Genomic DNA, 23,057 nt, shown 5'->3' with positions numbered 1-23,057 from the left:
AGAAGTCCTAGCCTCAGCAATCAGGAAACCAAAGAAATAAAAGGCATTCCAATTGGCAAAGGATAAGTCAAAGTCTCCCTCTTCACAAATGACATGATACTCTACATAGAAAACCAAAAAATCCACCCCAAAATGGCTAGAATTCATACAGCAATTAAGCAGTGTGGCAGGATACAAAATTAATGACCAAAAATCAGTAGCATTTCTATACACTAACTATGAGACTGAAGAAAGAGAAATTAAGGAATTAATCCCATTTACAATTACACCCAAAAGCATAAGATGCCTGGGAATAAACCTAACCAAAGAGGTAAAGCATCTATACCCTAAAAACTACCGAACACTTCTGAAAGAAATTGAGGAAAATACAAAGAGATGGAAAAATATTCCATGCTCATAGATTGGAAGAATTAATATTGTGAAAATGTCAATGCTACCCAAGGCAATTTACATATTTAATGCAATCCTATCAAAACAATGGACTTTCTTCAGAGTTGAACCAAACCATCTTAAGATTTGTGTGGAATCAGAAAAGACCCTGAATAGCCAGGGGAATATTAAAAAACAAAACCAACCCAAAAAAAAAAAAAAAAAAAACCAGAGCCAGGGGCATCACAATACCGGATTTCAAGTTCTACTCCAAAGCTGTGATCATCAAAACAGCGGGGTACTGGCACAAAAACAGACACATAAATCAATGGAACAGAATAGAGAACCCAGAAATGCGCTCTCAACTCTATGGTCAACTAATATTCGACCATGCAGGAAAGACTATCCACTGGAAAAAGGACAGTCTCTTCAGTAAATGGTGCTGGGAAAATTGGCCATCCACATGCAGAAGAATGAAACTAGATCATTGTCTTACACCAGACACAAAGAGAAATTCAAAATGGATGAAAGATCTAAATGTGAGACAAGAATCCATCAAAATCCTAGAGGAGAATACAGGCAACACCCTCTTTGAACTTGGCCACAACAACTTCTTGCAAGATACATCTCAGAAGGCACGGGAAATAGAAGCAAAAAGGAACTATTGGGATTTCATTAAGATAAAAAGCTTCTGCACAGCCAAAGAAACAGTCAACCAAACTAAAAGACAACCTACAGAATGGGAGAAGTTATTTGCATATGACATATCAGATAAAGGGCTAGTATCCAAGGTTTATAAAGAACTTATTAAACTCAACAGCATAGAAACAAACAATCTAATCATGAAGCGGGCAAAATCCATGAACAGAAATTTCAGAGGAAGACATAGACATGGCCAACATGCACATGAGAAAATGCCCCACATCACTTGCCTTCAGGGAAATACAAATCGAAACCACAATGATATACCACCACACACCAGTGAGAATGGTGAAAATTAACAAGGCAGGAAACCACAAATGTTGGAGAGGATGTGGAGAAAGGGGTACGCTCCTGCACTGTTAGTGGGAATGTGAACTGGTCCCGCCAGTCTGGAAAACTGTGTGTAGGTTCCTCAAAGAGTTAAAAATTGAACTGCCCTATGACCCAGCAATTGCACTTCTGGGGATTTACCCCAAAATACAGATGCAGTGAAAGAGCAGGACACCTGCACCCCAATGTTTATAGCAACAATGTCCAAAATAGCCAAACTATGGAAGGAGCCTCGGTGTCCATCGAAAGATGAATGAAGAAGATGTGGTATATGTATACAATGGAATATTACTCAGCCATTACGAATGATGAAGACCCACCATTTGCTTCAATGTGGATAGAACTGGAGGGTATTATGTTGAATGAAGTAAGTCAATTGGAGAAGGACAAACATTATATGGTCTCATTCATTTGAGGAATATAAAAAATAGTGAAAGGGAATAAAGGCGAAAGAGAAAATGAGTGGGAAATATCAGTGAGGGTGACAGAACATGAGAGACACCTAACTCTGGGAATCGAACAAGGGGTGGTGGAAGGGAGGTGGGCGGTGGATGGGTTGACTGTGTGACAGGCACTGAGGGAGGAACTTGAGGGGTGAGCACTGGGTGTTATGCTATATGTTGTCAAATGGAACTTCAATAAAAAATATAGGAAATAAAAAGAAATCTTGTCATTTCCAGCACAGTGGATAAAACTTGAGGACAGTATACTAAGTGAACTAAGTCAGAAAAAAAACACTGTATGATCTCACTTATACATGGAATCTTCCTAAAAAAAAAAAATAAACTCATAGATACAAAGAGTATGTTGGTAATTTCCAGAAGTTGTAGGATAGGAGAAATTGGTGAAAGTGGCCAAAAGGTATAAAATTTCAACTGTAACATCCATAAGTTCCTTGTATCTAATACATTAATAACACAATGTACATTATACTTGAGCTAATAATATAATTATATAAATATATAAATATATAAAAATATTTATACAATTATAGTTACAGTGTATTTCCAACATAGTTCACACTATAGCATAATGACTATAATTAACAATATAATATTGTATAGTTAATAGTTGCTGAGAATAGATAGATAGTTCTCACCACACAGGGGTCACCTGGTTGCCTCAGTCAGTTATGTGTCCAACTCTTGAGTTCGGCTCAGGTCATGATCTCAGGGTCGTGAGACTGAGCCCCTGCACTGGGCTCTGTGCTGAGCATGGAGCCCGCTTAAAATTTTCTCCCTCTCTCTCTGCCCCTCCCGCTCGCGTGATCTCTCTAAAAAAATAATTTAAAAAAAGTTCTCACCACAGAGAAAAAATTGGTAACTGTGTAAGATGACTGTGTGAAAACTTACTGTGGTAATTATTTTTTAACATATAGGTATAGCAAATCATCTTATTGTATACTGTAAACTTGCAACATTACATGCCAAATATATTTCAATAAACCTAGACAAAAAAGAACTATAATATAGCTTGCATTGTCCACTTGGATTATATGTTCTTCCAAAAACATCCCTTTTTCACTAATTATAAGTGGATACTCTTAACAATAAACATTTATGAAACAAAAATTGGAACAATGTCAAGTATCTATTTTGACACATATAGGAGATTATATAAAAGAAACACATCTTTCTGAGGAAATACACACTGAAGTATTTACAGGTACTTAAGTATTTCCCAGTAAATGGACATGGTATCTGCTAGGAACTCTTAAATAGCTCAGAGAGAGGAAGAGGGAGAAGGGCAGAGGAAGAAGGGAAGGTAGAGGTAAGAATGGATGGGGGAGGAGTAAGGACAAAAGAGAAGAGAGAGGAAGAAGGGGTTTGAGAGAGAGAAAAAGAAATAGAGAATGAAAAAAGCAAACATGGAAAAATATTAATTGGTGAATCTGGGTAAAGAGTATATGGGAGTTCTTTGTAATGTTCTACCAATGTTTCTGAATTGTAAAATTAGACCAAAATAAAAGATTTATTGGAGGATGAGTTAAGATGGCAGAGTAGTTGGGGAACCCTATACTTGCCTTGTACCTTAAACATAGCTAGATTAATAAGAAATCATTCTAAACATGTAAGAAATCAATCTGAGGACTAAGAGAACAAACTGCACATCTAGAAGGAGAAAAACAGCCACATCATGGAAGGCAGGAGCTGCAGACAGTTAAGTTGGGGGAGAAAAGAACTAGAGGTTCTTCGGAGTGGAGGGAAGCCTTATCATGGAGAGAGGATCAAGGAACAGAGAAAGAAAGAGAGAGAAACCAACATGAAGGGGATTACATAAGGAAAGCACTTCCCCAAAACCACTGACTAGGGAAAGGAGAGGGGCTGCTTATTGTAAAGTTTTTACAAGCAGTGGAGCTCAAAGTCTAAAGTTCTAGAAGTATGCACCATCACTGGGGTCATACCATGTGGGCATAACTGTGCTCATCTGGGGAAGGAGGGCAGAGTCCTGAGAGTGGACAGCATGGTCTGAGGAGACCCTTGGTTGCACCTGGAGAGACAGTTCCCCTTTTTGGAGTGCATTTGGGAGAGGTGGCATATCCTGAGAGGGCATGAAACAGATGATGGGCACCATTGGGCTGCACTGTTAATTAACATATCAGCAGAGGAAAGTGCTGAAGACAGCTATCCTGGATGACAGCTTTTGGCTGAGCTTTACCATAAATTCCGAGCCCCTGTACATTCATGCAGCTGCTTTTCTGGGACAAACTGACACCAACCACAGTGCAGCAAGACCCTCCCCCAGAGAATCAATGTAGGTTTGCATTATACCCAGTTCCTAAAATTGGAGTTTTGAAACCCAGCTTCACCCCTGAGATAAAACACAGAAACACTGTGCTGCCAGGCAGGTAGATGGCACAGACACAGACAGGGTTCTGATGGAATCCTGAGACACAGAGGGAGATAGTTGGCTCTTCTGTGAGGGCTTCCTGAACAGCAGACGGCACCAACTTCCCTCTACGGGGACAAGAGAGTGGGGTGAGGCCATTTCTCCCTCACCCATCAGCATAGACATATTTCAGTGAATAAAACAGCATCCCCAGTGGAAGGTGAAGCTGCTTACAACAATCCCTGCCCCACTGCACCCTATAGGTGCATCTGCACTAAGCCAAATCCACCCTGAGAACCAGTGCAGCATGCCCCTCCCCCAGAAGACCAGCACAAACCCCTTGCACAAAGTGTACTGATCATAGAGTACTGCAAATCTTTAGCTCTAAGGGAAATAGGATCCAGCCTTTTCCAAAAAGCACACCAAAACACACCTAGTTAAAACCCTCCATACAATGTCCAATGTCCAAACACACACCATCCCCCCACATAGACAAAATGCAGACAAGGAAAAACTCTGCAGATGATTGACCTAAGAGAAGGAGCAGTGGAAACACACAGCAGAGTGCACACAACATACACCAAAAAACTTACTGAAGCACCAAGCCCTGGATGGTATGTGACCTCTTCTTAATTTAGCCATTGCTCTCAGGAGCAGGAAACATAACAGGATTTCTGAACACACAGAAGACAGGGTTATAAACAAAACATCAAGACAGAGGAATCCATCCCACAAGAAAGACCAAGAGGTAATGGCCAGTAATCCAATTAAAACAGTTACATGTAATATATAATATTAGTAATATGCCTGAACAAGAATTTAAAACAACAATCTTAAGGATACTAACTGGACTTGAGAAAAGCATAGAAAATACCAGGGAGTACATTACTGCACAGATCAAATATCTACTAACTAGTCAGGCAGAAAAAAAAAGCTAGAACCAAGAAGAACAACCAACTGGAGGTAATGACCACAAGGATGGAAGAAGCTAAGGATGAATCAGTCATATGAGATAAAATTATGGAAAATAATGAAGTTGAAAGGAAGCAGGAAAGAAAAACACTGGATTACAAATGTAGACGCAGGGAATTCAGTGACCTCATAAAGTGTAATAACATTTGTATCATAGGAGTCTCAGAAGAAGAAGAGAGGGAAAAAGGGGCAGAAGGTTTATTTGAGAGAATTATAGCTGAAAACTTCCTTAATCTGGATAACAACAAACACTGAAATCCAGAAGACATAAAGAACTCCCATCAAAATCAACAAAAACAAGCCAACACCAAGATATAACATATGGTGAAATTTACAATATACACAGATAAGGAGGGATGCCTGGGTGGCTCAGCAGTTGGGCATCTGCCTTTGGCTCAGGGCATGATCCTGGTGAGCCAGGATCAGGTCCCACATTGGGCTCCCTGCATGGAGCCTGCTTTTTTCCCTCTGCCTGTGTCTCTGCCTTTCTCTCTGTGTGCCTCTCATGAATAAATACAATCTTTTAAAAAATTCATAGATAAGGAAAAAATCCCAAAAGCGGCAAGGGAAAAAAATTCCTTAACCTACAAGAAGAGAAGACAAATCAGGTTTGCATCAGATCGCTCCACAGAAACTTCCACAGGCCAGAAGACAGTGTCATGATATGTTCAATGTGCTGAATGGGAAAAGTATGCAGCCAAGAATTCTTTATCCAGCAAGGCTGCCATTCAGCACAGAACTAGAGGTAAAGAGTTTCCCAGACCTACAAAAACTAAAGGAGTTCAAGACCACTGAACCAGCCATGCAAGAAATTTTAACATTCATGATATGTTCAATGTGCTGAATGGGAAAAGTATGCAGCCAAGAATTCTTTATCCAGCAAGGCTGCCATTCAGCACAGAACTAGAGGTAAAGAGTTTCCCAGACCTACAAAAACTAAAGGAGTTCATGACCACTGAACCAGCCATGCAAGAAATTTTAAGGGGGATTGTTTTAGTAGAGAAAAAAAGACCAAAAGCAACAAAGACTAGAAAGGAACAGAGAAAATCTCCAGAAATACCAACTTTATGGGTAATACAATGGCACTAAATTCATATCTATCAATAATCAGTCTGAATGTAAATGGACTAAATGCTCCAATCAAAAGATATAGGGTATCAGAAAGGATAAAAAAACAAGACCCATCTATATGCTGCTTACAAGAGATTCATTTTAGACCTAAAGATACCTGCAGGTTGAAAGTGAGAAGGTGGAGAACATTTATCATAATGGACGTCAAAAGAAAGCCAGAGTGGCAATACATATATCAGGAAACTAGATTTTAACCAGACTCTAAGAAGAGATGAAGAAGTGCATAATATCATAATTAAAGGATCTATCCAACAACAATTTCTAACAATTGTAAATATTTATGTCCCCAAAATGGGACCCAAATATATAAATCAATTAATGACAAACATAAACAAACACATTGATAATAATACAATAATACTAGGCGACTTTAATATCCCACTTAGAAGAATGGACAGATTATCTAGGCAGAAAATCAAAAAGGAAACAATGGCTTTGAAATACACACTGGACCAGATGGACTACACAGATATATTCAGAACACTTCATCCAAAAACAGCAGAATACACATTCTTTTCAAGTGCACAGAGAACATTCTCCAAAATAGATAACATACTGGGTCACAAATTAGGCCTCAACAAGTACAAAAATACTGAGATCACACCACGCATAACAGACCACAATTCTACAAAAGTTGAAGTCAACGACAAGAAAAAATTTGGAAAGACCCCAAATTCATGGAGGTAAAAGAACATCTTACTAAAAAATGAATGGGTTAACCAGGAAATTAAAGAGGAAATCTTGGGATGTCCTGAGCGTCTGCCTTTGGCTCAGGACATGATCCCCAAGTCCTGGGATCGGGTCCCACATCAGGCTCCCTGCAATGAAGCCTGCTCTCCCTCTGCCTATGTCTCTGCCTCTCTCTTTCTCTCTGTGTCTCTCATGAATGAATGGATAAAATATTTTTAAAAAATAAAGAGGAAATCTTAAAAACTACATGGAAACAAATGAAAAAAAAAAACACAACAGTTCAAAACCTTTGAGATACAATGAAGGCAGTCCTAAGAGGGAAGTATATTGCAATACAGGCGTACCTCAAGATGCAAGAAAAGTCTCAAATACACAACCTAACCTTACACCTAAAGGAGCTAGAAAAGAAATAGCAAATAAAGCCCAAGGCCAGCAGAATTAGAGAAATAATAAAGATAAGAGAAGAAATAAATGATATAGAAACAGAAAAAAAAAAACCCACAGTAGAACAGATCAATGAAACTAAGAGCTGGTTCTTCAAAAGAATTAAGACAATTGATAAACCCCTAACAAGACTTATCAAAAAGAAGAGAAATGACCAAATAAAGTCACAAATCAAAGAGGAGAGATCACAATGAACACCACAAAATTACAAATAATTACTAGGAGAATATTATGACAAGTTATATGCCAACAAATGGGCAATCTGATAGAAATGGAAAAATTCCTAGAAACATACAAACTATCAAAACTGAAACAGGAAGAATATGAAAATTTAAACAGACCCATAACCAGCAAGGAAACTGAATCAGTAATAAAAAATGTACCAACATCAAGGCATCGGTCCCATTTGCAATTACATCAAAAACCGTAAGATCCCTAGAAATAAACATAACCAGAGGTAAGTGTTCTGTATGCTGAAAATGATATAATACTTATGAAAGAAATTGAAGGGAACACAAAGGAATGGAAAAACATTCCATGCTCAGAGTGGAAGAATAAATATTGTTAAAATGTCTATACTACCCAAAGCAACCTACATTTTTAATGCAATCCCTATCAAAATACTACCAGAATTTTTCACAGAGCCAAGAACAAGCAATTCTGCAATATATATAGAACCACAAAAGACCCCAAATAACCAAAACAACCCTGAACAAAAAGAAAAGCAAAGCTAGAGACATCATGATTCCAGACGTCAAAGTTTATTACGAAGCTGTAGTCATCAAGAGAGTATTGGTACTGGCACAGAAACAGACACACAGATCAATGGAACAGAATAGAAAACTAGAAATGGAAACACAACTATATGATCAACTAATCTTTGACAAAGCAGGAAAGAAGATACAGTGGGAAAAAGAGAGTCTCTCCAATAAATGGTGTTCAGAAAACTGAACAGCAACATGCAGAAGAATGAAACTGGACCACTTTCTTACACCATACACAAAAATAAGTTCAAAATGGATTAAATACCTAAATGTGAGACAGGAATCTATCAAAATCCTAGAGGAGAACACAGGCAGCAACTTCCATGACTTTGGCTGCAGCAACTTCTTACTAGACACGTCTCCAGAAGCGAAGGAAACAAAAGAAAAAATGAACTATTGGGACCTCATCAAGGTAAGAAGCTTCTGCACAGCGAAGGAAACAGTTGACAAAACTAAAAAGCAGCCTATGGAATGGGAGAAGATATTTGCAATGACTTATCAGATAAAGTACTATTATCCAAAATCCATAAAGAACTTATCAAACTCAACACTCAAAAAATAAATGATTCAGTTAAGAAATGGGAAAAAGATATGCACAGGTATTTCTCCAAAGAAGACATACAAATAACTAACAGATACATGAAAAGATATTCAATATCACTCATCATCAGGGAAATACAAATCACAACCACAATGACATACCATCTCATAACTGTCAGAATGGCTAAAATGAACAACACAGAAAACAGGTGTTGGTGAGGATGAAGAGCAAGGGGAACCCTCCTACACTGTTGGTGGGAATGCAAACTGTAACATTCACCCTGGAAAACAGCATGGACCTTCCTCAAAAAGTTAAAAATAGAACTACCCTACAATCCTGTAATTACACTAGATATCTAACCAAAGGATACAAAAATACAGATTCAGATTCGAAGAGGTACATGCACCCGAATGTTTATAGTAGCATTATCAACAATAGACAAACTACAGAAAGAGCCCAAATGTCCATGAATGGATATGCATGAATGGATAAAGAAGATGTGATGTGTATACATATAATGGAATATTACTCAGCTATCAAAAATCTTGCCTTTTATAACAATATAGATGGAGCTAGAGTCTATTATGCAAAGTGATATAAGTGATATAAGTCAGTCAGAGAAAGACAAATTCCACTTGATTTCACTCGTATGTGGAATTTAAGAAACAAAAAAGAATTTCCCAGATCTCTTTCCAAGTCCTTCTCCAAGATTCAGTTATACTCAAGTTTTTCATGGTAGCCTGCTTTGGAGCTTTTGTCCTGTAAACACCAGGCCTGAAAACCAATTTCTACCCTTCCACAAGACAGATGTCACTCACCCTTTAAGGCCCACCCAAATCACAATCTGATTTGTAAATTAAGCCCATGAATCAAAAAAGAAATCTTAAGATTACAATTACAGAAAAAAATTACAATCTAATGACAATAAAATACTACACATAAAAATCTGTGAAATTCTTTTAAAGTCATATGTAATCAAAATTTATAGTCATAAATTCTTATTTTAGAAAAGGCACTTGATAATTACTAGGCTAAAGGTCCAAAATATAAATTAGAAAAAGACAAAACATAAAGCAAGTAAAGAAAATAATAAAGATTAAAGCAAAAATTTTAAAAACAAAATATTCAGCCGTGAGGATGCTGAAAACAAAATCAGGAAATGTATTAGAAAATTGATTATTGTAATTTATTGCATTATTACAGTCTCAGAATAATGGAGAAAAACTCCATATTTATTCACAATTAAAAAGTCTCAGCATTCTAAAAATAGCAATGAACTTCCTTATTCTGAAGAGAGAAATCTAAAAGTGGTGAAACATTTGTAGAATTCCCTTGTAAATTCAAAAGCAAGAGAAGAAAATGCTCTATCACTGCTACTGTTTTCATTGTACTGAAGATCCTAGCTGGCAGGTAAGAGAAGCTAAAATATAAATATAGTACAAGAAACTGACATTATTCACAAAATAATTAATAGATAATCCAAGGAAATCTATATGTTATCAGAACAAACAATTCAGAAAGACTAGCACATAAAATCAATATGTAAAAATAACAATCATGTTCCCTTTTATGAGCAAAAATCAGAAAGTGTGGTTTAAATGATGCATTTCACAGTAACAACAAAAACTATAAGGTAATTAGGAGTGAACCTAACAAAGCAGCCTATAAATTACATTATTATTATATGATATATATGGTTTCATATAATGTAGAAAATAGTTTCAATTTTACCATTTGGTGCTAGCTTTACTTTTTGTTTGGCTGTTTTACAACTCTTATTCCTCTTCCTCCCTTAATAAGTTTCAGTAAATATATTACTTTAAAAAACACAATTACCGGGATCCCTGGGTGGCGCAGCGGTTTGGCGCCTGCCTTTGGGCCAGGGCGCGATACTGGAGACCCGGGATCGAATCCCACATCGGGCTCCCGGTGCATGGAGCCTGCTTCTCCCTCGGCCTATGTCTCTGCCTCTCTCTCTCTCTCTCTGTGACTATCATAAATAAATAAAAATTGAAAAAAAAAAACAAAAAACACAATTACCTGGTGCAGGACATCAGAAAAAGCAGGGCAGCAGTGTCCATAATCTTCATTGTCCTCACTGGGTGAACCATTTTATGAATATACCAAGGAAATGGAGTCATTCTCCAATCCCTCTGAGACTGAAAAATAGTAAAAATAAGATAAAATGATTTCCTCTGTTATTGTCCATCTCTTTCCCCTAGCTTCCTCAAGTCCTTATGCTCCACTATGCTCCCATTTCTCATATATTCCTGTAAAACACTATGGATAATATTAAAAGAGGTCTACTGCAAATTAAAATCATAGACTCATCCATTTCCTACAGCTCCCAGCACAATGCCTAGTCCTTTGCAAGGGCTCCATAGAGGTTTATTGCATGAATGAAGAAAGGATGCCCTGTTTCCTTGGATTTTAAGGATCTATGAGGCTTGGGTCAGATTTGGTCTTCTTTTTTTGCATTCTAGAAGGTCATCTAAATAGAAGGCTGTTTCTCTGATAGTAAAAACTGGACTCCTAAAATACATCACTTGATTGAAAATATTCAATAGTTACCATTGATTTCAGATTAAACTACATATCCTAAGCATAACATTTAAGTTCCATGCACCTCCAAGTCCTTCTCCAAGATTCAGTTATACTCAAGTTTTTCATGGTAGCCTGCTTTGGAGCTTTTGTCCCGTAAACACCAGGCCTGAAAACCAATCTCTACCCTTCCACAAGACAGATGTCACTCACCCTTTAAGGCCCACCCAAAGTTCCCCTTTCCTTTTTGATGGGTCATGATTACTATCAGGCAGAATGATTTTATCCATCCTGAGTGATCCCTGCATACCCTGGACAAGCAAACATTATGGCACTTGGGTTTGACTTGCCACATTGTAACTTTTTTATTTTTTTATTTACTAATTTTCCTGCCACTCACAGAGAAACACACACTCCTGAGACTCACTTTAGAATACCCTCTGAAAGCACAGGAATTAGGCTTGCTAGCATAGGAATGAGGCCTTTCCTACATCGTTGATCTTGAATCAAGGATTTTTTTAATGGAAAACTTTCAAATATACACAAAAGTAGTGAGAACAGTATAATGAATCTCCACGTATATATCACTCAGTTATGATCAACTCATGAACATTTTATTTGAAATCCCCATTTCGTCCCCACTGAATTACTTTTAAGCATATCAAAAGATTTAAACCTATTTCTTAAAACTGTAACCACATTTATCACATTTAATATATTAACTAATATATTAAAAATATATTACTTAACGTCAATATCCATAATTTCATCCAACCATATTTTGTGAAAGAGCTATTTAATGCCTCCATTTTTGTTTTTCAATTTTGAAATCGTGATAAGAATAGAAAAAAGAGGAAAGAGATCTGGGAAATTGCATAATTAAGTTGCAGGGAGCCTGGATGTCCAAGATGAGAAAGAAAAAAATCTGACCTGGTTTGCGATGTGAGAAGTATATTCTACTACTTCTCCGGAGGAGGAGGGTGCGACTTCAGTCCGGGTGATGCAGGAGAAGGTGCGGAGGGGAGAGGGTTACTACCTCCGTTGGGAGTTCCTTCCGGATAATCCCACCGTGGTGCTAGGAGGCAGCGCTTTTTTGGAGGCCTGGTTTCCCGCGTGTTTCCAGGAGGGAGCGTGGATCTCCCGGAGGCACAAGGTTGGTCCCCCATAAGGATTATAGGACTGGGCGTCAGCTCTCTCCAGTGGGCCCGGCGAGGCCGAGACCTGAGATGGCGGCGGGTCCCTTCCAGGCACAGAGCTTCCTCTGGGTTTCGCGCTTACCGTATTTCCTGTATCCTGAAACGCACATCCCCTCTCCGCCTCCTCCCTCCCTTCCCTACTCCACCCAATTTTAATGTTTCTTCAGGGGCGGGTCTTAAGAAGACCCAGCGTATAGTTAATATATAATGTTTTTCCACAGCACATCCCCCAAAATGTAACTAAATCTATGTTCTGTCTTCAATCAATGCAATTTTAAGATTAGAAGAAATTTAGGTTTACTCCTAGATGGTGATCTCTGCATAGATAGATTGTGGAAAAGCGCAGGGGAGGGGACGGGGAAGGGAGGTGCGCAAATGGGGGTAGGGAGGAGAACAAAGAAATGAGTTAAGAGCTAAGGGCTTTACTATCGAGTTACTAATGCGCAACCCAGAGCCCTGAAACTTCCTAGGACCATTTAAAAAGCAATATGCAAACGTGTTAGTTGACTGAAGTGTAGAATAGCACACTAGCATTGACCACGGAAAATAAATTCACCGTATGTCATAGAATGTAATATCACTTTTTTAAATATTTTGACAAATTAGAAATCTCTGAAAGCTTATTTTTTTAAATGTCTAATTTTTTTAATGTTTTAACATCTATAAAATTTCAGTTGATGAATCTCAACTGATGAAATGTCATACTTTAATTAGCAATGTTTGTGTTCTCTTTCCCAGACTTAAGGAAAATAATAATTCATCTTACTATCTGGTGTATTATATTCTATGATATATGGTAAGCAACCAGAGGAGGGTGCAAAGTGGCTTAGAAAAAAAGGCTAGTGGAACTTCTTAGACCTTCAGCATTCAGGTCCATCCCCTTTAGCTATGTGCAAACTAGACCATACTTTTACAGCACTGTCCTAAGTGTTTTTCAATGAAAAGAATTCAATCCTTAATGTCGAAATACAACTTTTAAAATACTCTGTTATTTACAAGCTCTGTGATATTTAAGTACTTGATTAAACAGAGCTATAGTTTCCAGGAGATTATAATTTCTTCCTTTTAAAACTATTCCCAAAAAAATAAGTAATAATAATAATAATAAAACTATTGCCATAGTTAGGGATCATGTATTTAAAGTACTTATTACATGATTGCCTCTCATATTCACAATCACTGCCTTCCTCTAAGTACCAAAACAGTCCTTTACACAAACTAGAAACTAAATAAATGTTTAGGAAATAAATGACCCTATGGTTTTCTACCAGATGTTACTAATAAAAAAAAATATTGCAGCAATGGGTTAATGAAAACATGTGAGGGGAAATCAAGAGAAACAATGCTTTAGATTGAGAAAAGCAGTTGGAACTAGACATAACATGGTATCACCAACATAGATCTGGTAGTAGAAGTCATGGAAATGCATGTTATCCTCAAGAGAAAATATAGAGAAAAAGGAAATGGCCTGAAGACAGAGTATTGATTGATTATAGACTGAAGTGTAGTTTACTGTAGAGGCTGAGAAAGAGTAGCCAAAGTCAGAAGAGAGGATTCTGACCTAGTGTTTTTCACTCTTGGCACCATTGATATTTGAGGCCAGATTCCTCTTTGTGGTGGGGGCCTGCCCCGTGCCTTGTAGGATGTTTAGCAGTATCCCAAATAGGACAGTGGCACCTCCTTATCACTCCCAGCTGTGAAAACCAAAAATGTCTCCAGACACTGCCAAAGTCCCCTGGGAAGCAAAATCATCCCCACTGAGAACCATTGGTCTATCCTTAATCCTCCAAACTCACTTGTTCATAGTCTTCTTTACTTCAGTGAATGTCATCCTTTCTACCCAGTTGTACAAGTCAAACTTTACTATTTTTTATACTGCAGAATATTCCATTATTTTCCGAAGTAAATGAGGTAACATTTTTGCAGTCTTTTCAGATGAATCTCTAAATCTGTGAGACTAAAGACTTTAAGAGTAAAAGTTAAAATTAAGTTGTTTTATAGTTATCATTTTAATAAATTAAGATAATATTGCCTATTTTAGTAAAATAACAGGAATTAAAAGTTATATCAAATCCAGATGTGTTATATTTATGGTAAACATTTGACTTGTGGAAATAATCCCAACTTAAAGCTGCTGCCATCAACCTGGACTATTTATACCTCAACTGGATTTACTTATTTTTATTTTTAATTGTGGTAAAATATACATAAAATTTTCCATCTTAATCATTTTTAAGTGTACAGTTTAGTAGTATTGAGTATATTCACAATGTTGTACAACAAATCTCCAGAATTTTTTCGTACTCATTAAATAATGCTTTCCCGGGATCCTTGGGTGGCACAGCGGTTTGGCGCCTGTCTTTGGCCCAGGGCGCGATCCTGGAGACCCGGGATCGAATCTCACGTCGGGCTCCCGGTGCATGGAGCCTGCTTCTCCCTCTGCCTATGTCTCTGCCTCTCTCTCTCTCTGTGACTATCATAAATAAATAAAAATTTTAAAAAATGCTTTCCCTTTTTTCCCTTTCCCAATATTTGGTAACCATCATGATACTCCTAACTGCATTTTGTTTGTTTATTTTTGTTATACTAAAATGGAAAACTAAAGCTTTTTTAAAGCTAGGTCTCAAAATGTTCTCCCCATCACCTTTTCCAAGTTAAACTTTTTTTTTAACATTGATGAAATAGGTGATTGTGAATCATGAAACCAGAAGAGGGCTAGCAAACCAGATTTGAGAAGTGTTATAGATCTGAATTTCTTTCATGAAGTTCTCAAAAGGTGACAACAGAGGGGAAATGACAATCTCCTCTATAAATGGAGCTGGGAAAACTGGATAGCCAAATGAAAAGGAATGAAACTGGATCACTGTTTTACACCATACACAAAAATTGACTGACAGATTAAAGACTTGACCATAAACCATAAAACTCCTAGAAGAAAACAGGCAGTAAGCTCTTTGACATCAGTCTTGGCGATATGCTCCAAAGGCAATGGCAACAAAAGCAAAAATAAACAAATGGGACTACATCAAATTAAGAAGCTTTTCCACGGTAGAGGAAACCACCAACAAAATAAAAAGGCAATGTATTCAAAAGGAAAAAGGTTTTGCAAATTGTACATCTGATATGGGTCCAATATCCAAAATGTATAAAGAAGTCATCCAGGACAGCCCGGGTGGCTCAGCGGTTCAGCATTGCCTTCAGCCCAGGGCATGATCCTGGAGACCCGGGATTGAGTCCCACGACAGGCTTCCCACATGGAGCCTGTTTCTCCTTCTGCCTGTGTCTCTGCCTCTCTCTCTCTGTCTCTCATGAATAAATAAATAAAATCTTTTAAAAAAAGAAGTCATCCAACCCCGATAGCAAAAAAAAAAAAAAAAAATCTGATTAAAAAATGGACAGAGGATCCAAATAGACATTTTCTCCAAAGAAGACATGCAGTTGGCCAATAACCTCATGAAAAGATTATCAACATCACGTATTATCAAGGAAATGCAAATCAAAACCACAATGAAATATCCCCTCACACCTATTAGAATGGCAATTATCAAAAAGATAAGAAATAAGTGTTGGTAAGAACATGGAGAAAAAAGAATACTTATGCACTGTTGGTGGGAATGTAAATTGATGCAACAACTATGGAAAACAGTATGAAAGTTCCTGAAAAAATTTAAAAACATAACTACCATATGATCCAGCAATTCCACTTATGGGTACTTATCCAAAGGAAACAAAAAATAATAAAAAGATATATGCAGGGATCCCTGGGTGGCGCAGCGGTTTGGCGCCTGCCTTTGGCCCAGGGCGCGATCCTGGAGATCCGGGATCGAATCCCACATCGGGCTCCCGGTGCATGGAGCCTGCTTCTCCCTCTGCCTGTGTCTCTGCCTCTCTCTCTCTCTCTCTCTATCATAAATAAATAAAAATTAAAAAAAAAAGGGGATATCATTAAAAAAAAAAAAAGATATATGCACATCCTGTGTTCATTGAAGCATTATTCACACAATAGCCAAGATAGAAACAAACTAAATGTCCAGTGATGGATGTGTGGATAAAGAAGATATGGTATACACACACACATACACACACACACAAAAGCACAATGCAATATGACTCAATCATGAAAAAGCATGAAATATTGTTATTTGTGACAATATAGATGGGCCTATAGGGTATTATTCTAAGTGAAGTAAGAGAAAAACAAACACCGTATGATTTCACTTACATGTGGAATAAAAAAAAAAAAAAGCAAATGAAAAAGCAAAGCAAAACAAAACTCACAAATTGGTGGTTGCCAAAAGGGAGGAGGTTCGGGAGGTAGGTAAAATGGGTGAAGGAGATCAAGGGGTACAAATGTTCAGTTATAAAATAAATGTCATGGGGTTGTAATATGCAACATAATGGACTATAGTCAATAATATTATATTGCAAATTTGAAAGATGCTAAGAAAGTAAATCTTAACGTTTCCTATTACATGAATTTTTTTTTGTAATTTTATGTGGTGACAGATGGTAACTAGACTTACTGTGGTGATAATTTCCCAATGCAAACAAATGTTGAACTATTGTGTTGTACAGCTGAAACTAATATAATGTTGTGTGTCAATTATACTTTAATCAAAAACTTAGAACAAAACTGAACCCACCTCTGCATGATTGTAATCTGTTTTAATGTTGAGTTTTAATTTTATTTACTTTTACTTATTTTATTTAAATTCAACTAGTTAACATATAGTGTACTATTGGTTTCAGATCTAGAATTCAGTAATTTATCAGTTATTCAGTTATATGCAAATATATGCAATATTCCATTGTATTCATTGTTAATTTTTTAATGGCTGCCTACAATCCATTATATGGACTTAGACTAATTTTTTATTTAACTGATTTTCTGTGGATCGATGTTTGTGGACACATTAGTTGTTCCCACTTTTTTATTAAAAGTTAATCCAAAAAAAAAAAAGTTAATCCATATGCCATAAAATTCACCTTTTTATAGTATGGAATTTGGTCTGCTTAAGATTATTCACAAAATTGTGCATCTATCACCATTATTTAATTCCAGAACATTTTCATCACTCCAAAAAGAAACCACATACACATTAGTAAGCACTTTCAATCCTCTCCTACCTCAGCCCCTGGAAACTACTAATTTCTTTTCTATATATATGAATTTGTCTATACTGGACATTTCATACAAATGGAATCATATAACATATGACCTTATGCATCTGGATTCTTTAAGCATACTTTTCAGGTTCATGATGTTGTACGATGTATCACTTCTTTATTTTTAATATTTTAAAAATATTTTCATTGTAGTAACATACACATAACATAAAGTTTATTATGTTTTTTTTTTATTTTAAAAGACCTGAATCATTTTAAAGTGTTCAGCTCAGAAGTGTTAGGTGTTATGCAACAATTTCCAGAAGTCTTCATCTTGCAAAATTGAAATGCTATAACCATTAAGTAACAACCCCTCATTCACCACACCGCCAGCCCCGAGCAACCTCCATTCTACTTTTTATCTTTATGATTTTGACTACTCTAGTACCTCATTACAATAGCATCATATATTAGTCTTTTTGTGAATGAATTATTTTCCTTACTATAATGCCTTCAAGATTCATTCATATTGTAGCATATTTCAGAATTTTCCTTTAAAAGGTGAATATGTGTCAGAATTTCCTTCCTTACTTTCTCCAGAATAGACCACATACTGGGTCACAAAGCAGGTCTGAACCGATACCAAAAGATTGGGATCTTCCCCTGCATATTCTCAGACCATAATGCTTTGAAATTAGAACTAGGGCACCCCCCGGTGGCGCAGCGGTTTAGCGCCGCCTGCAGCCCGGGGTCTGATCCTGGAGACCCAGGATCCAGTCCCGCGTCGGGCTCCCGGCATGGAGCCCGCTTCTCCCTCTGCCTGTGTCTCTGCCTCTCAGTCTCTCTCTCTCTCTCTCTCTCTCTCTCTCTCTCTCTCTGAATAAATAAATTTTAAAAAATGCTTAAAAAAAGAAATTAGAACTAAATCACAAGAAGAAGTTTGGAAGGATTTCAAACACGGGGAGGTTAAGGACCATTCTGCTAAAAGATGAAAGGGTCAACCAGGAAATTAAGGAAGAATTAAAAAGATACATGGAAACTAATGAGAATGAAGATACAATCATTCAAAATCTTTGGGATACAGCAAAAGCAGTCCTAAGGGGGGAATACATCGCAATACAAGCAGCCATCCAAAAACTGGAAAGAACTCAAATACAAAAGCTAACCTTGGGGATCCCTGGGTGGCGCAGCGGTTTGGCGCCTGCCTTTGGCCCAGGGCGCGATCCTGGAGACCCGGGATTGAATCCCCGTCAGGCTCCCGGTGCATGGAGCCTGCTTCTCCCTCTGCCTGTGTCTCTGCCTCTCTCTCTCTCTCTCTGTGACTATCATAAATAAATAAAGAAAAAAATATTTTACACCTGAAGGAGCTAGAGAAAAAACAGCAAATAGATCCTACACCCAGCAGAAGAAGAGAGTTAATAAAGATTCGAGCAGAACTCAACGAAATCGAGACCAGAAGAACTGTGGAACAGATCAACAAAACCAGGAGTTGGTTCTTTGAAAGAATTAATAAGATAGATAAACCATTAGCCAGCCTTATTAAAAAGAAGAGAGAGAAGACTCAAATTAATAAAATCATGAATGAGAAAGGAGAGATCACTACCAACACCAAGGAAATACAAACGATTTTAAAAACATATTATGAACAGCTATACACCAATAAATTAGGCAATGTAGAAGAATAGGACGCATTTCTGGAAAGCCACAAACTACCAAAACTGGATCAGGAAGAAATAGAAAACCTGAACTAGCCAATAACCAGGGAGGAAATTGAAGCAGTCATCAAAAACCTCCCAAGACACAAAAGTCCAGGGCCAGATGGCTTCCCAGGGGAATTCTATGAAACGTTTAAAGAAGAAACCATACCTATTCTGCTAAAGCTGTTTAGAAAGATAGAAAGAGATGAGCACTGGGTGTTATTCTGTATGTAGGCAAATTGAACACCAATAAAAAATAAATTTATTATTTAAAAAAAAAGAAAGGGAGACAGAGCATAAAGAGTGCTAACTCTGGGAAACGAACTAGGGGTGGTGGAAGGGGAAGAGTGCGGGGGGTCGGGGTGAATGGGTGACGAGCACTGAGGTGGGCACATGACGGGATGAGCACTGGGTTTTATTCTGTATGTTGGCAAATTGAACACCAATAAAAAATAAATTTATTATTAAAAAAAAAGAATTTCCTTCCTTTGAAAAGCTGAATAGTATTCCATTGTATGTGTATATTACAATTTATTCATCCATTCACCTGTTATTGCACATTAGGGTTACTTCCACCTTTGGACTATTGTGAATAATGCCTCCATGAGAATGGGTATACAAATAAATCTCAAAGATCCTGCTTTAAATTTTTATGGGTATGACCCAGAAAAAGAATTAATCGATCACATAGTAATTCTATGCATGATTTTTTTAGGAAACACCAAAATGTTTTCCATAGTGGCTACACCATTTGACATTTTCACCAACAGTGCACAAGGGTTTCAATATCACCACTTCTTTGCCAACACTTGTTATAATTATTTTTGGACATGCATCAAATTATTTTTGATGTTTCTTCACAGTAGTTTTTAAAACTGAGGTATAATTGGGGCGCCTGGGTGCTTAGTCGGTTAGCATCTGCTTTGGGTTCAGGTCATGATCCCTGGGTTATGGAATTTAGCCCAGCATCAGGCTCTCTGCTCAGCAGGGAGTCTGCTTCTTCCTCTCCCTCTGCCCCTTCCCCCAATCCTCTCTATCTCAAACAAATTATAACATCTTTTAAAAATTGAAGTATGATAGAAATAAAGCAATATATTAGTTTCAGGTGTACAAAATAATGATTTGATACTTATACATACCGCAAAGTGATCACCACAATAATGCCACTTAATATTTATCACCATACATACTTACAGAATTAATTTTCTTGTCAAGAGAACTTTTGAGATCTACTCTATTAGCAACCATCAAATTGGTACTACATTATTTTTAAGTATATTCGACAAGTCATACATTATGTACTCATGATCTGATTTTGTTTCAAGTTTTATTAATTTAGGTTCTTTTTTAAATTTAAAATCAATTAATTAACATATAGTGTATTATTAACTTGAGAGGCAAAGTTATGTGATTCACCAGTTGAATGTAACACTCAGTGCTCATTGCATCAAGTGCCCTCTGTAATGCTCAGCACCCAGTAACCTCGACTCCCCACCCACCACCCCTCCAGAAACCTTTAGTTTGTTTTCTATAGTTAAGAATCTCTCATGGTTTGTCTCCTCTGATTTCATCTCATTTTATTTTTCCCTCATGTGTGTTCTGATTTTTTTAAATTACTTATTTATTTATTCATGAGAGACAAAGAGACAGAGGCAAAGACAGAGGCAGAGACATAGACGAGGACCCTGATGCAGGACTCGATCCCAGGACCCCAGGATTAGGACCTGAGCCAAAGGTAGACGCTCAACTGAGACACCCAGGTGCCCCTGTTCATCTGGTTTGTTTCTAAAATTCCACTTACAAGTGAAATCCCATGGTATTTGTCTTTTTCTGACTGACTGGTTCCACTTAGCATAATACACTCTAGTTCCATCCAGGTTGTTGCAAATGTTAAGATTTCAATTTTTGATGGTGGAGTAACATTTCATTGTGTATATATGCCACCTCTTCTTACCATTCACCTGTCAATGGACACCTGGACTTTTTCCATAGGTTGGCTATTGTAGACATTGCTGCTATAAACATTGGGGTGCATATGCCACTTCAAATCACTATGTTTGTATCCTGTGGAAAAATATCAAGGACTTCATTGCTGGATCAAAGAGAATTAGACATTTTAACATTTTGAGGAATCTCTATACTGTTTTCCAGAGTGGCTGCACCAGTTTGCATTCCCAATGGTTCCCCTTTCTCCACATCATCACCAACATCCGTCATTTCCTGACTTGTTAATTTTAGCCATTCTGCTTTGTGTTAGGTGATATCTCATTGTGGTTTTCATCTCTATTTCCCTGATGCAAAGTGGTGTTGAGCATTTTTTACATGTGTCTGTTGGCGATTTGTATGTCTTCATTGGAGGAATGTATGTTCATTTCTTCTACCCATTTCTTGAATGGAATATTTGGATTTTTGGGTGTTGAGTTTGATAAGTTCTATTTTTATGTATATATTTATTGGAGTTCCATTTGCCAAAATATACTATAACACCCAGTGCTCATCCCGTCAAGTACCCCCCTCAGTGCCCCTCACCCAGTGACCCCATTCCCCCACCAACCTACCCTTCAATTACCCCTGGTTCATTTCCCAGAGTAAGGAGTTTCTCATGTTTTGACACCCCCTCTAATTTTTCCCACTCATTTTCTCTCCTTTCCCTACAATCCCCATCACTATGTTTTATATTCCCAGTCTGAGGGAAACCATATAACCATTGTCCTTCTCCAACCGACTTACTTCTCTCAGAAAAACACCCTACAGTTCCATCCACGTCGAAAAACTCGTGGGTATTCATCGTTTCTAAGGGCTGAGTAATAGTCCATTGTATATATAGACCACACCTTCTTTATCCATTCATCTTTCTACGAATACCACGGCTCCTTCCACAGTTTGGCTATTGTGGACATTGCTGCTAAAAACATCGGGGTGCAGGTGTCTCAGTTTTTCACTGCATCTGTATCTTTGGGGTAAATCCCCAACAGTGCAATTGTTGGGTCGTAGGGTAGCTCTATTTTTAACTCTGAAGAAACTCCAAACACTTTACCAGAGTGGTTGTACGGTTCATATTCCCACCAACAGTGCAAGAAGATTTTACTTTCTCCACATTCTCTCCAACATTTATTTCCTGTCTTACTAATTTTCTTTTTTTTAATAAATTTATTTTTTATTGGTGTTCAATTTGCCAACATGTAGAATAACACCCAGTGCTCATCCCATCAAGTGCCCCCCTCAGTGCCCGTCACCCATTCACCCCCACCCCCTGCCCTCCTCCCCTTCCACCACCCCTAGTTCGTTTCCCAGAGTTAGGTGACTCTCATGTTCTGTCTCCCTTTCTGATATTTCCCACACATTTCTTCTCCCTTCCCTTATATTCCCTTTACTACTGTTTATATTCCCCCAAGAATGAGACCATATAATGTTTGTCCTTCTCTGACGGACTTACTTCACTCAGCATAATACCCTCCAGTTCCATCCACGTCAAAGAAAATGGTGGGTATTTGTCATTTTTAATGGCTGAGGAATATTCCATTGTATACATATACCACATCTTCTTTATCCATTCATCTTTCGATGGACACCGAGGCTCCTTCCACAATTTGGCTATTGTGGACATTGCTGCTATAAACATCGGGGTGCAGGTGTCCCATTGTTTCACTGCATCTGTATCTTTGGGGTAAATCTCCAGCAGTGCAATGGCTGGGTCGTAGGGCAGATCTATTTTTAACTCTTTGAGGAACCTCCACACAGTTTT

At 37.6% G+C, this 23,057-nt stretch overlaps 1 protein-coding gene across 3 annotated transcripts in view; it reads right to left on the bottom strand.

The window, feature by feature from the left end:
• Positions 1-12,609, bottom strand: part of NBDY (negative regulator of P-body association) — a 67,382-nt gene extending 54,773 nt beyond the window's left edge. The window contains exons 1-3 of one of the 3 annotated variants that reach the window (XM_049107408.1): positions 12,244-12,609; positions 10,813-10,931; positions 4,824-4,904 (exon numbers count right to left, since the gene is read on the bottom strand). In XM_049107408.1, coding sequence (XP_048963365.1) covers positions 12,273-12,479 — 207 coding nt within the window. In that variant the 5' untranslated portion in view covers positions 12,480-12,609 and the 3' untranslated portion in view covers positions 4,824-4,904; positions 10,813-10,931; positions 12,244-12,272. Of the gene's footprint in view, positions 1-4,823; positions 4,905-8,501; positions 8,591-10,812; positions 10,932-12,243 lie in introns of those variants that run through there. The other 2 variants (XM_049107409.1, XM_025468501.3) reach the window with 2 other exon arrangements.
• Positions 12,610-23,057: the final 10,448 nt, after the last annotated feature.

This window comes from Canis lupus, chromosome X, assembly GCF_003254725.2.
Source record: "Canis lupus dingo isolate Sandy chromosome X, ASM325472v2, whole genome shotgun sequence".
Classification (NCBI taxonomy): domain Eukaryota; kingdom Metazoa; phylum Chordata; class Mammalia; order Carnivora; family Canidae; genus Canis; species Canis lupus.
Note: the sequence above shows the minus strand (reverse complement) of the source record. Positions and strands in the feature narration are given on the sequence as shown.